The 13,820-nt window shown below is 39.4% G+C and overlaps 1 protein-coding gene across 1 annotated transcript; it reads right to left on the minus strand.

Moving 5' to 3' along the window:
* Positions 1-443: 443 nt before the first annotated feature.
* Positions 444-2,048, minus strand: LOC113248100 (protein BEX1). The gene is made up of 3 exons (XM_026489498.4): positions 1,925-2,048; positions 1,447-1,524; positions 444-1,081 (listed from the first exon to the last, which is right to left on the minus strand). The coding sequence occupies exon 3, from the start codon at positions 1,074-1,076 to the stop codon at positions 690-692; it is 387 nt and encodes a 128-aa protein (XP_026345283.1). The 5' UTR covers positions 1,077-1,081; positions 1,447-1,524; positions 1,925-2,048; the 3' UTR covers positions 444-689.
* Positions 2,049-13,820: the final 11,772 nt, after the last annotated feature.

Raw genomic sequence — 13,820 nt, forward strand, 5'->3', positions numbered from 1 at the left:
TGGGTCATGTACATTCCAGTGGGAACAAAAACTTGGGAGATAACATAAACTTACTGCTTCATCAAGTACACAAGGCAGCCCTTGGAGTTATCATCATCTTGCTGATATGCATGATTTTTTTTGTAAGTATGGTTCTTAAAGAGATGTGTCTCTTATCATTATTAGGTTTATACTTCTAAATAGGAGATCCACAGGTAAGCTAAAACTGAGATTGTGTCACTACTGTTTAGGTTAAGTGCTCATATTGCTTTTATCAGGTGGCCAAGCCCTTTCACTAGGTAATAGGTATTTAGTTCTGAAATGAGAAAATATAAATAAAAAATAAAAATTATTCATAATTCTACCATAAAGAGATAAACACTTTAATTTTTTACTTTTTATACGTAAACTGTGTGCTCATATATAAAATATAGAAGATGTGAAATAAAAGAGAATACAGAGAATGTCTTTTAAACTGCTTTATTAACTTCACAATATATAATGAACATCTTGCCATGCAATAGGGTAAAACTCCCCTGCTGACAGAATCTTACATTTTGGGTCAAAATACAACATTTAATTAGAAGCTGGCTGTAGGAGACCCACAAGAGACATATAACACCAAAAGGTTTACAACAAAGGTACACTGAGAACATTAAGTTTAGGAAGCAGGTGTGTCTTCCTATTAACTTCAGGTTAAACATCAGGATTCAAGGCATAAGGCAAAACTCATCATGATGGTCATGGTGAGGAGGGTCAGTGCTAACTGCCCGCAGACTATAACTGAATTGCTTTTCCCTCAGCTTTTCCATCAGCTGTCTCATCTCCTCCCCCATCCTTTCCATATTCTCTTCTCTCATTCTTGCCTGTGGTTCTCCAAGCCTCTGAATCATGTCCCACCTATACTGCAGGACAGGCTGCCTAACACGGAACCGCCTACGATTTACTCTAGGCACAGAATATTCACCAGCTTCCAAAGGGAGAGCCAAGGGCTCTCCTTTATTAGCAACTTGCTCCTTTTCATCCTTTTTTTCATTTTCCTGTTTGCCATTGTCCACGTTGAGATTTTTTACTGCTTGTTCCTCTTTGGACGCCATTGCTCCTGAGAGACAAAAGAGAAAGAATTATATTCTTAGTGGACAGATCAGCACCGAGGACAGAGGCCCTACTACGCACATTCCAAGACTCAGAGCCCTGGATCTCTCAGGCTTTTTAAAATTTCATTTTCCCACCTGAGAGGCTCCCTACGCCCTCTAGGGGGCCCCCGGTCCGAGCCCTCCCCCATCCCCGTCGCTCCTCTCCCCTCCCCCACCCTCGCCCAAAGCCCACCATTTTCCCTGCCGATCCCTGCCCAGGCCTCTGCAGGAACCAAGATGGAGGACCGGCTGGGGCGGGGGGGGGGAGAGGGAAGTTGGGGTCTCAGGCTTTCCACACGTTCCCCCCGGCCCCACTGTGCCCCGCACCGACCTGGGCCTATCCTTGCAGTCTCCTCCTCCTCCCGATTCTTGCCGAGAGTGCGCCGCCGCGACACTTAGACCTGCACACCTGCAGAGGGCCGGGGTGGGGGGCAGCCGGGGCTGCTGCAGCCGAGCGCTCCGCGCCCACCCGACGCTACCCAGCCCCTCCCGGACCCCCCACGGCCGCCTCGCCCCCACACCCAGCCGCCCCATCCCCCGCGCTGACCACCATTTTCTACATCAAGAAGGACGGGGGCAGGACGCGGCGTGCACTAGGCAGGTGTTTCCGAAGGGTCATCGCCTCACCGCCGTCCAGCCCTCGGCCTACCTTTTGCAGCGGCCAAACGCGGGCTGCTGTGGGGCGTGGGGGCTGCGGTCCTCGCGCCGCTTCGCCCCGGGGCAGCCGGACCCCCAGCAGGGCTCCGCGAGCCGCGTGGGCTGTCCCACAGCAAGCCCAGAGAACGCTCCCCCTCCTCCCGGTCCCTTACCTGCTTCCCCTTCGCCTCCGATTCTGGGGCCGCCTCTGGCGCGCACGTCTTCAGGGCCACCGGGAGCAGGTAGCGAGAAGTGAGCGAGCGAGGGCCGGTCTGACGCTACAGCTGGGCGCGGGAGTCAGCGGCGGCGGGTCACGTGAGGCTTTCGTCACCGCGAGCGGCCCCGCCCCCAGCCCGTGCAGGCTTCTGCCCGCGAGGTGGCGCCCAGCCGGTTGGCCCGCCTGGCACCTCTCTGCTGCCGCGTTCTTCTTAACAGCACCGGCCTGGGCTCTGTGGCTCTCCCTTCTTTGCATATTCCTGGGCCTTTCTCTGCCTGCTGGGGAAGGGCAGTATCTTCTCAGGGACCTGTTGGCCATTCCCAGTTCTTCCCTGGGGACTTGCCTCTTCCTCTCCTCTGCCCCAATGATATGCCTTCTTCCACTTACTGTCCTTTCTGCTACCAATGTTGTCCATTTCCCCTCCACTAAAATGTGTAGAAAAGATGTGTCAGGAATAGTCCAGGAGAGTGGATTTTAAAAAATCTTAATATCTGTTTTGTTCCTTTTATGTTAAGCCCTCAAAAATCAATATACTTTTTCTTAAAAGATTTTATTTATTTATTTGTCCAAGAGAAAGAAAGAGAGCAGAAGCAGGCAGAGCAGGCAGAGGGAGAAGCAGGCTCTCTTGGCTGTGCAAGGAGCCGGATGGGGGACTTTATCATAAGACCCTGGGATTATGACCTGAGCTGAAGACAGAGGCTTAACCGACTGAGTTACCCAAGCGTCCCAATATACTTTTTTTTTTTAAAAAAATAAGTTATTTTAATTTGAAAAGTAGAATTAAAGTTGGGGCAAAAAAAACCAACCACCTGTCTTTCTGCTAAATCTTTATATAAATATAGACTATACAGGCAGCTTCTTTTTTTGGAACTTGGAAAAAGACAGGGCAGCTGATGGCTCCTCTTGTTAGGGGCCCCTAGATCCATGAGGCCCTTCCATGAGGTGCCAATGTGTCAGTAGTGCAGCAGAGTCTTGATGAATTTTCAGTACCAAAACAACACCAGAAATGAAAATTCTTTCACAGATTTCTGGTTTAAAAGGCAATAGGTAAGTCTTTATTTGCAAATCACATGATCATGTATTTAGAGAATCCTAAGAGATCTACAATAAACCTACTGTGGAACTAGTACTTTAATTCAATGGGGTTGCAGCTATAGATGGATGTAAAAAAACTCAATTGTATTCTTATGTGCTAGTGATGAACAATTGGAAATTGAAATTGTGTATATTTTAGATAGATAGATAAATATAGATGTAAAGATATAAGATAGACCAAGGTCCTGGATCAGAAAATTCAGTTCTGTTAAGGCATCAATTATCTCCGAATTAATCTATAAATTTGGTGCAGCCAAAATAAAAATTTTAGCAGACATCTTTGTATAACTTGACAAAATTACCCCTCAAATTATATGGAAATTGGAAGGACCTAGTATAGACAATATTTTTTTAAAAAACCCACAAATGTGGAAAATTATATTACCTGATTCCTGGACTGAAGATGCAGTAATAAAGGTAGTATAGTAAGGGAGTATACACAGACAATGAATTTAAAATTAAAAACTTCTGCTGTGGGAAAGATATGGTTAAGAAAATGACGTGGGAAGCTGAGAAAAAATATTTTCAATAGGTGTAACCAACAAAGGGTTTGTATCCAGAAGATATATAAAGGCCTCCTGAAATTCAAAATAAGGCAAACAATGCAATGAAAAACAATCAACAGGTTTGAACAAGCATTTCACTAAAGTACATGTACAAATCCCCAAAGAGCTCATGGAAAGAAGCTCAATGTCATTAATCATCAGGAAAATGTAAAACAAACAAAAACAATGAAATAACCACAACATGGCCATCAGAATTGCTAAAATTAAAAAGTCTGACAATCCCAAGTATTTTTGAAGATATGGAACAACTGGAAATCTCATTCCTCATTCATTGCTGGTGAGAAGTTCAACCACTTTGAAAGGCTTTTTGATAGTTTCTTGAAAAGTTAAACTTACACTTACCATATGTCCAAAAAATTCCACTCTTAGGAATTTTCCCAAACAAAATTCAAACCATGTTTCCTCAAAAAGATTTGTATAGGGGGATGCCTGGGTGGTTCCGTTGGTTAAGCATCTGCCTTCCACTCAGGTCATGATCCCAGAGTCCTAGGATCCAGTCCGGAATCCAATCACGCTTTTTGCTCAGCGGGGAGCCTGCTTCTCCCTCTGCCTGCTGCTCCCCCTGCTCGTGCTCTCTCTCTCTCTCTCTCTGACAAATAAATTAAATCTTTTTTTAAAAAAGATTTGTATAAGAATGTTCATGGCAATTTCATCTAGGATAGCCCCAAAGTGGATACAATCCAGATGTCCATCAACAAGTAAATGTATAGGGGCGCCTGGGTGGCGCAGTCATTAAGCGTCTGCCTTTGGCTCAGGGCGTGATCCCAGAACGCTGGGATCGAGCCCCACATCAGGCTTCTCCGCTAGGAGCCTGCTTCTTCCTCTCCCACTCCCCCTGCTTGTGTTCCCTCTCTCGATGGCTGTCTCTCTCGGTCAAATAAATAAATAAAATATTAAAAAAAAACACAAGTAAATGTATAAACAAATTGTGATGTATTCATATGTTAGGGTACTACGAAGGCATAAAAACGAACAAACTACTGGTATAAGCAATAACATAGATAAATCTCAAAAAATATTATACTCATGGGGTGCCTGGTTGGCTCAGTCCTTAAGCGTCTGCCTTTGGCTCTGACTGGGGTCATGGTCCCTGGGTCCCTGCTTGGCAGGAGTCCTGCTTCTCCCTCTCCCACTCCCCTTGCTTGTGTTCCCTCTCTCGCTGTCTCTCTCTCTCTCAAATAAATAAATAAGTAAAATCTTTAAAAAAATATTATACTCAGGGAAAGATCTCAGACACAAAAGAGTGCATTCTGTTTGGTTCCATTTATATAATGCTTTGGAAGAGGCAAAACTAATTTATATTGATACAAATTGGATGAAATCAGTGTTTGCCTGGCTTGAAGGTTGGAATTTTTCTGAGTGTAAAAGGGGAAATAACAGAACTTTCTCAACAGGGGTAAATGTTCTGTGTCTTGATGGGATAGTGACTCCGCTGGCGAATACATTTGTTGAAATCACTGAACTGTATAGATAAAATGTATGCATCTTATTGTATGTAAATTATATCCCAATAAAGTTGATTAAAAATCAAATATCTAGAAATAAATCTAATTAAATACTTGGCAGACCTCTACACTAAAAATTATAAAATAATTTTAAGAAACATTAAAGAAGACCTAAATGAGTGTAGAGATATACTGGTTTCATGGATTGAAAGAGTCAATATTTTAAAGTCAATTATTCCTAAATTGATCTATAAATTCAATGCAATCCATATAAAAATCTCAACTGGTTATTTTTTGTTGGTAGGCAGATTTCAACTATGTATATGAAAATGCAAAAAACCAAATGCAGCCAAGAGAACCTTGAAGAAGGGAGCACCAAAACTTCCACCAGTAGATACCAAACTTAATACAATGCTATAGTGAGTAAATTCTGAATAAGTAGTGTGATATTGTCTCAAAGATTAGCATATTTGTGTACATACACATGCATGTGCAGACCTGTGAAACATACCTACACATACTGTCGATTTATGGCAAAGATGACACTGCAGTGAAAGGGGAAAAGGATTTTTTCCCTAAAAAGTGGTAACAGAGCAGACGGATATCCATATGTGAAAAAAAAAAATCTATGTCGACTCTACCCTAAATAACACACAAAATAAACTCCCAATGAATTGCAGATCTAAATGGGAAAGATGAAAATGTCATTCTACAGGAATGACAGAGATACACAAGAAATCATCTTCGTGACTTTGGAGTAGGCAGTGTTTTTTTTTTCAATTTTTTATTTAAATTCTAGTTGGTTAACATACAGTGTAATGTTGGTTTCAGGAGTAGAATTCAGTGATTCATCATACAACACCCAGTGCTCATCATATCAAATGCCCTCTTTTTTAAAACATATTTTATTTATTTGAAGAGAGAGAGAGCACGAGTGTGGGTGGAAGGGCAGAGGGAGAGGGAGAAGCAGACTCTGCAGTGAGCAGGGAGCCTGATGCAGGGCTTGATCCCAGGACCCTGAGATCATGACCTGAGCCGAAGCTGGACACTTAACTGACTGAGCCACCCAGGTGCTCCTCAAGTGCCCTCCTTAATACCCTTCACCCATCTAGCCCATCCCCACCCACCTCCTTCCATCACCCTTCAGTTTGTTCTCTATCTTTAAGAGTCTGTTATAGTTTGTTTCCCTCTCTCTTTTTTCTTTTTCTTCCCTCCCATATGTTCATCTGTTTTGTTTCTTAAATTCCACATATGAATGAAATCGTATGGTATTTGTCTTTCTCTGATTTTTTCCCCTAGCATAATACATTCTAGCTGCGTCCCTTCCTTGTGAATGGCAAGATTTCATTTTTTTGGTGGCTGAGTAATATTCCATTGTGAATATATACCATATCTTCTTTATCTATTCATCAGGTGATGGACGTTTGGGCTCTTTCCATAGTTCGGCTATTGTTGATAATGCTGCTTTGAACATCAGGGTGCATGTACCTGCTTGGAACCTGTATTTTTGTATCCTTTGGGTAAATACCTAGTAGCGCAATTGCTGGGTCATAGGATAGCTCTATTTTTAACTTTTTGAGGAAGCTCCATACTGTTTTCCGCAGTGGCTGCACCAGTTTGCATTTCCACCAAGAGTGCAAGAGGGTTCCCCTTTCTCCGCATCCTCACCAACATCTGTTTTTTTCTGTGTTGTTAAATTTAGACATTCTGACAGGTGGGAGGTGCTATCTCGTCATGGTTTTGACTTGTATTTCACTGATGATGAGTGATGTCCAGCATCTTTTCATATGTCTGTTAGCCATCTGGATATCTTCTCTGGAAAAGTATCTATTCATGTCTTCTGCCCATTTTTTTAAAAAAGATTTTATTTATTTATTTGACAGAGAGAGAGACAGCCAGAGAGATAGGGAACACAAGCAGGGGGAGTGGGAGAGGAAGGAGCAGGCTCCCAGCAGAGAAGCCTGATGTGGGGTTCGATCCCATAAGGCCAGGATCACGCCCTGAGCCGAAGGCAGACACCTAACGACTGAGCCACCCAGGCGCCCCTCTGCCCATTTCTTAACTGGATTATTTGTTTTTCGGATACTGAGCTTGGTAAGTTCTTTACAGATTTTGGATACTAACTCTTTATCAGATATGTCATTTATAAATACTTTTCCCATTATGTGGCCTGCCTTTTAGTTTTGTTGATTGTTTCCTTTGTTATGCAGAAGGTTTTTATCTTCATGAAGTCCCAATAGTTCATTTTTTGCTTTTGTTTCCCTTGAATAAGCAATATTATTAAAGAGGACACAAAAAGCACTAATTATGAAGGATAAAAATGCTTGTAAATTGCACTTTATTAATATCAGAAACTTCTGTTCATCAAAAGACATCATTAAAAGAATAAGGAAGCAAGCCACAAACTAGGAAAAGATATAAGGAAGACATATACCTGACAAAAGGCTCATATCTATAATGTATAAAGAATTCTTACAAATAAATTTTAAAAAGACAGACAATCCAATTTAAAAATGGGCAAACACCTTAAAACAGCACTTCAAAAACCAGAATATCCTAATGTCTAATAAATTTGTGAAAATATGTTGAACTTCATTAGTTTGCAGAGAAATACAAGTTAAAACCAACATGTCATACCACTAAACACCCTCCCCCTCCCCAGAATGTCTAACATAATAAAGACAGAAGGTGTCAAGTGTTTTATTCCCCATAAAATGTGGTATAACAGGAACTGGCACTACCACTTTGAAAAACTGTTTGGCACTGTGTACAAAGGTAAACATATGTATACTTTACAACCAAGCAATCTCACTCTAGATATACCCATAATAAAAATGTGTGCATTGGTTTACCGAACAACATTTACACATATGTTTATAACAATATTTTTTATGTTGTCAGAAATTAGCACAGATCCAAATGTACTTCATCAGGAAAATGCATAAATAATTATCATGTATTTACACAGTGGGATGTTACTCAGTAATAAAAATGTACAAATTACAACTATATACGGTATGGTTGGATCTCACAAACCTAATGTTGAGATAAAGAAGCCAAAGTGAAAACGAGTAATGTATATGAATTTTATGAGTTTAAACATAAGCAAAACTATGATGTTAGAATTCAAGGTAGTGGCATCCATGAAAAATGACTGGAACAGGGTTTCTACAGTGTTGGTAATGTTCTGGGGTTTTTTTCTTTTGTTTTAAGTACTGGTTAAATGGTTTTAGTTTGCAAAACTTCACTGAGCTAGGTACTCATGATTTGGTCACTTTTACATATGTATTTTATACTTTATTTAAAAGTTCCCTTAATTCAAAACAAACTGACATTATTCTTCTCATAGTAAATTGTTAAGCTTACAAAAAAATTCTCACAGTATTTGGTGGGTATGAATTTGGTACATTCTTTCTAGAGGGCTATTTGACAGTAATTATTAAAAAGTTTTAGAAATGTTCATACTATTTGATGTAACAATTTAATTTTTTACATTCTATTATACAGAAAAAAATCATATACGTGTTTAGAGATTTACACATAAAGATATTCATTGTAGTAAAACAAATATAAGCAGGGGGCGCCTGGGTGGCACAGTCATTAAGCGTCTGCCTTTGGCTCAGGGCGTGATCCCAGTGTTTTGGGATCGAGCCCCACATCAGGCTTCTCTGCTAGCAGTCTGCTTCTTTCTCTCCCACTCCCCCTGCTTGTGTTCCCCCTCTCGCTGCCTGTCTCTCTCTATCAAATAAATAAATAAATAAAATCTTAAAAAAAACAAATATAAGCAAAGTAATGGAAAAACATAAGCAAAAATATAAGCAAAAAAATGAAAAAATACAGGTTAGCTGGCTTAAACTGATTATTGCCTGTTAGTATAATTGAGTTCTGAAAATAAGAAAAATATGCTATATATACAATGGTATATTATTCAGCCATAAAAAAGAATGAAATGTTGCCATTTGCAACAGTGTGGATAAAGCTAGAGAGTATAATGCTAAGTGAAATAAGTCAGTCAGAGAAAGACAAATGCTGTATGATTTCACTCACATGTGAAATTTAAGAAACAAAACGAATGAGCAAAGGGAAAAAGAGAGAGAGAGAGAGAGAGAGACAAACCAAGAAACAGACTTAATTTAGAGAAGAAACTGATGGTTATCAGAGGGGAGGTAGATGGAGGGATGGGTGAAATAGGTAATGGGGATTAAGGAGGGCACTTGTTGTGATGAGCACCAGGTGATGTATGGAAGTGTGGAATCACTATATTGTACACTTGAAACAAATATCACACTATGTTAACTATACTGGAATAAAAATAAAAATAAATAAATAAATAAGTAGGTAGATAATTAAAATAAAGAAAAGGAAAGAAAAATATGCCGTTAAAGTGTACTTAATGATAAAGAAAACTTTTTATGATTTACACTTTAAATAATGGAAAAGTCGATTAGAAACAGTGTGCTCAGTGGGATTCTGATATACATGTAGATGCATATATACGTATAAACATAGAATGTAATAAAAAGAATATAATCTATCCTTATTTCTGAATATGCTTATATTATCAATATTAAAACAAAAAGTCTTTCTTTAAAAGATCTTATTTTTTAGGAAACCTCTACACCCAACATGGGGTTCAACCCACAACCCCAAGATCAAGAGTCATATGCTCTACCAACTGAGCAGCCAGGCATCCCCAAAATAAAAAATTTCTATACATAAAACCACCAGGAGCAAAAATAGTAAATAACAAACTAGGAAACGTGTGCAGAACATACATCATGAATTTATTTTAACTTCATTTTTCCACATCGGAAAAAAAAGTAGTGCGGAAAAATCTTCCTTTTCACTCCAGTCGGAAAATCTATCACTTCCTTCCCAAGTTTATTTAGGATACAGAATAAGCCGCAGTAATACAGAGACCCCCAAAATACAATGGTTCAAACAAGAGAGAAATATATTTCTCCCATACAAAATAGTACAGAGATAGAAAGGGATTTTTGGACAGGTGGATTTGTCTGCTGTCTGAGGTCAAGTGCTTTTTATTTTGTTGCTCTGCTATCTCCTAGAGTGTTTTACTTACACTTTGTCTGAGTTTTAGGACACAGTAGGGAGGAAAGAGAAAATAGTAAGCAAACAATTTCCTTTTAAAAAGTGGAACATACGTTAAAAAAAGAAAAGAAATGTATGTTAAAGAAATAAATTCAAGGAAATAAGAAAAAATTGGTTTAAAAAAGTGGGACAGAAGTTGCACGTTCCATACCTCATATTCCATTGCAAAGAATTGGGACACAAAGACACACTTGGCTGCAGGGGAGGCTGGGGAATGTTAGTTTCTAGTTGAGTGATCAAGAGTTCCTTTAAAACTTTGGGGAAGAGAATCCTATTACTTAGAAGAAGATGGGGAAAATTGTTATTGGGGAAAATTTGCTATCTTGGCTAAAAGGAGTAATAGCAGTAAGGTCACACTTATCAGTCAAACTTTGGCAAAGTTGTTTATCTGAAATACATCCACACACAACTCAGTTTAGTGCAAAGCATAAGCTTTCTTCTATTCATATCTAAGAAAAATCAACTGGGTGAATATCATTATTATTATATCATCATCATCATCATCATCATCATCATCATCATCATTCTTCTAGCTTCTAGTGGTCTGATAGTTCACCCTTTTGTTTAGCTGTCTCCAAATGGCCTCATGTGAAAGGGTATTTGGTCTACCCAGCAACAGTATATGTTTCACCAGGGTTGTGCCTTTCTCTGAGACCTAGCCCTTATCATTCAGAGCACACAAGGCACTACTGGGTATGAGAAGGGTTCCTCAAAATAACTCATCAGTGAACAAAGATGGGACAAAACGTAGGAACATTTTGAGACAGTCCTCATTCTAAAACTTGGGTTGGTTCCCTGATTCAACACTAACAGGCTATGTAACCTTAGACACCTTACTTAAATCTCTCAAAAGGGGAGGGGGAGAGGCTAGAGGGAGGAACACCAGAGAATGGTCTGCCCTAGTAGTTCAGATAAAAGGTCATGAGGGCCTAAAACAGGATAATGATGAATTCAGCTGTCACAGTGAAGAAAGACAGAGGCTTACAGGCTACGGAAGGGGTGAGAGTCAGACAAGACTCTGACATTTCAAGACAGAGCCACTAGACAAATTAATATGGCAGGTTGCATTAATTAATGTTAAGAGCACAGGATCTCACTCAAAGATGACTATAAAATACCAACAGGAGACTTGAAGTCAAGTCGGCCCCAGTAGACCTGTAGTCACCAAACGATATCTGGATAAGGGCAAATTGTCAGAGTCAATATTTTAGTCTCCTGGATATAGTTGCCAACTTGCAGGAATTAGAAGAAAGAGGATCAGGTTGAACTATACATAGGCAGTTAGCAAACTCTAGACTCTAAGTCCAAAAGTCAAACAGCCCAAGTTCTTCCATAGATAACGTGTGAGGAAAAGAAAGAAATGGAGCAAAAGCCCGTATGTTAGTAAGGACTTTAAATAAATATAAACATTTTTTGAAGAGCAAGACTAAAGTATAATGTCCAGCTATGCATACTTGGAAGATAAAAACATAAAGAAACCAAAGAAAGTGATTACTACAAAAGCCAGGACAGTGGTTACTTTCAGGGTAAAAAAGGGAGCCTTCAATTAGGATGGGGCATATAGAGGAGCTTCTGGAGAGTCTGGAAGTTTTATTTATTGATCTGAGTTATGGTTATTAAGAGTGTTCATCTTATACTATTTCACTAATGTTTACATTTTTAATGTTTCTGTGTTATATTTTGCAATGAAAATGCTTTAAAACGCATAAGATTTCTTTTTATCTATGTAAGTATGACCTAAGACACCATTTCAAAAATCTTAACATGATAGCAACGGTAGTGATGGTGAGATCTTAGAATCTCCTAGTGACCTCATGATAAACAAGTTTCATAGTTTCAGATTTGATATTCATGTGTATGATCCATTTCCAATTATTTTTTGTGCATGATATCAGGTAAAGATCAAAGATATCCTGTGAGATATCTTGGCATCTCTGTTGAAAACAGATTGACCTTATGTGTTTGGGTGTATTTCTGGACAATATAACAATTCTGCACCCCACCATCACTGCCTTGGTCACTGTAGCTATATCATATCATAAAAAATGTGAGTTCTCCAGACTTGTTCTTCATTTTTACAATTGTTTAAGCTATTATAAATCCATATACATTTTGGAGTCATCTTGTCAGTTTCTACAGAGATGTCTTCTTGCATTTTGATTGTGATTGCATTGAATCTATAGATCACTTGGAAAGGAGGATTGACACCTTAACAATATTCAGTCTCCCGATCCATAAACATGATATATCTCTACATTTGTTTAGATATTTTTTGTATTTCTCTCAACTGTCTTCTAGTTTTTAATGTCCATGTTTTATACATATTTTGTTAGCCCTGTCTCTAAGACTCTCAAGCTATTGTTAATGATATTGATTTTGTTTTATTTATAATTTTCAATTGCAATTTCAGGTGTTCACTGCTAGTACATAGAAATACAACTGTTGAGGTGCCTGGGTGGCTCAGTCGGTTAAGCATCCAGCTCTTGATGTTGGCTCAGGCCGTGATCTCAGGATTGTGAGATCCAGCCAGAAGCCGAGCTCCACACTCAGCACGGAAGAGTCTGCCTGAGATTCTTGGTCTCCTTCTCCCTCTGCCCCTCCCCTGGCTCTCTCTCTCTCTCTCTCTCAATAAACAAACAAATAAAATCTTTAAAAAACCAAAAAGAAATAAAATTGCTGTTTGCATATTGACCTTGCATCCTGCAACATTTCTAAACTCAATTAGCTCTAGTACCTTTTTTGTATATTCTTTAGAATTTTTCTTTTAAAAATCATGTCATCTGTGAATAAAGTACAATGTTGGACAGGAATGATGAAAGTGAACAACCTGCCCTTATTCTCCATCTTAGGGGAAAATGTACACTATTTCACAACCAAGTATATTCTCTGTAGGTTTATCATAGTTTCCCTTTATCACTGGGAAAGTTTGATGATTTTTTTCATTTTTTTAAAGATTTTATTTATTTATTTGACAGAGAGAGAGATAGCCAGAGAGGGAACACAAGCAGGGCGAGTGGGAGAAGGAGAAGCAGACTTCCCCTCTGCGCAGAGAGCCCCACGTGGGGCTCGATTCCAGGACCCTGGGATCATGACCTGAGTGGAAGGCAGACACTCAAGGACTGAGCCACCCAGGCACCTTGATTTTCCTTTTTCGTTAATAATAATTTTTTATTATGTTATGTTATTTACCATATAGTACATCCCTAGTTTTTGATGTAAAGTTCCATGATTCATTACTTGCTTATAACACCCAGTGCACCATGCAATATGTGCCCTCCTTAATACCCATCACCGGCCTATCCCAATCCCCCACCCCTCTCCCCTCTGAAGCCCTCAGTTTGTTTCCCAGAGTCCACAGTCTCTCATGGTTCATTCCCCCTTCTGTTTACCCTCCCTTCATTCATGAATGAGTGTTGACTTTTGTCAGGTATTTTCGTACATCTATTGAAATAATAATATGTTTTTTTCTCTTTGACTCTATAAATAAGTGGAGTGCATTACTTGATTTTTGAATGTTAAACCAACTTTACATTCCTGGGGTAAACTCCACTTGGTACTCATCCTTATATATACATCAATGGATATTATATGTTAGTAATTTTATGGGGGATTTTTGCATATATGTTCATGAGTATAT

The sequence above is a fragment of the Ursus arctos genome, chromosome X (genome assembly GCF_023065955.2).
Source record: "Ursus arctos isolate Adak ecotype North America chromosome X, UrsArc2.0, whole genome shotgun sequence".
NCBI classification, from domain to species: domain Eukaryota; kingdom Metazoa; phylum Chordata; class Mammalia; order Carnivora; family Ursidae; genus Ursus; species Ursus arctos.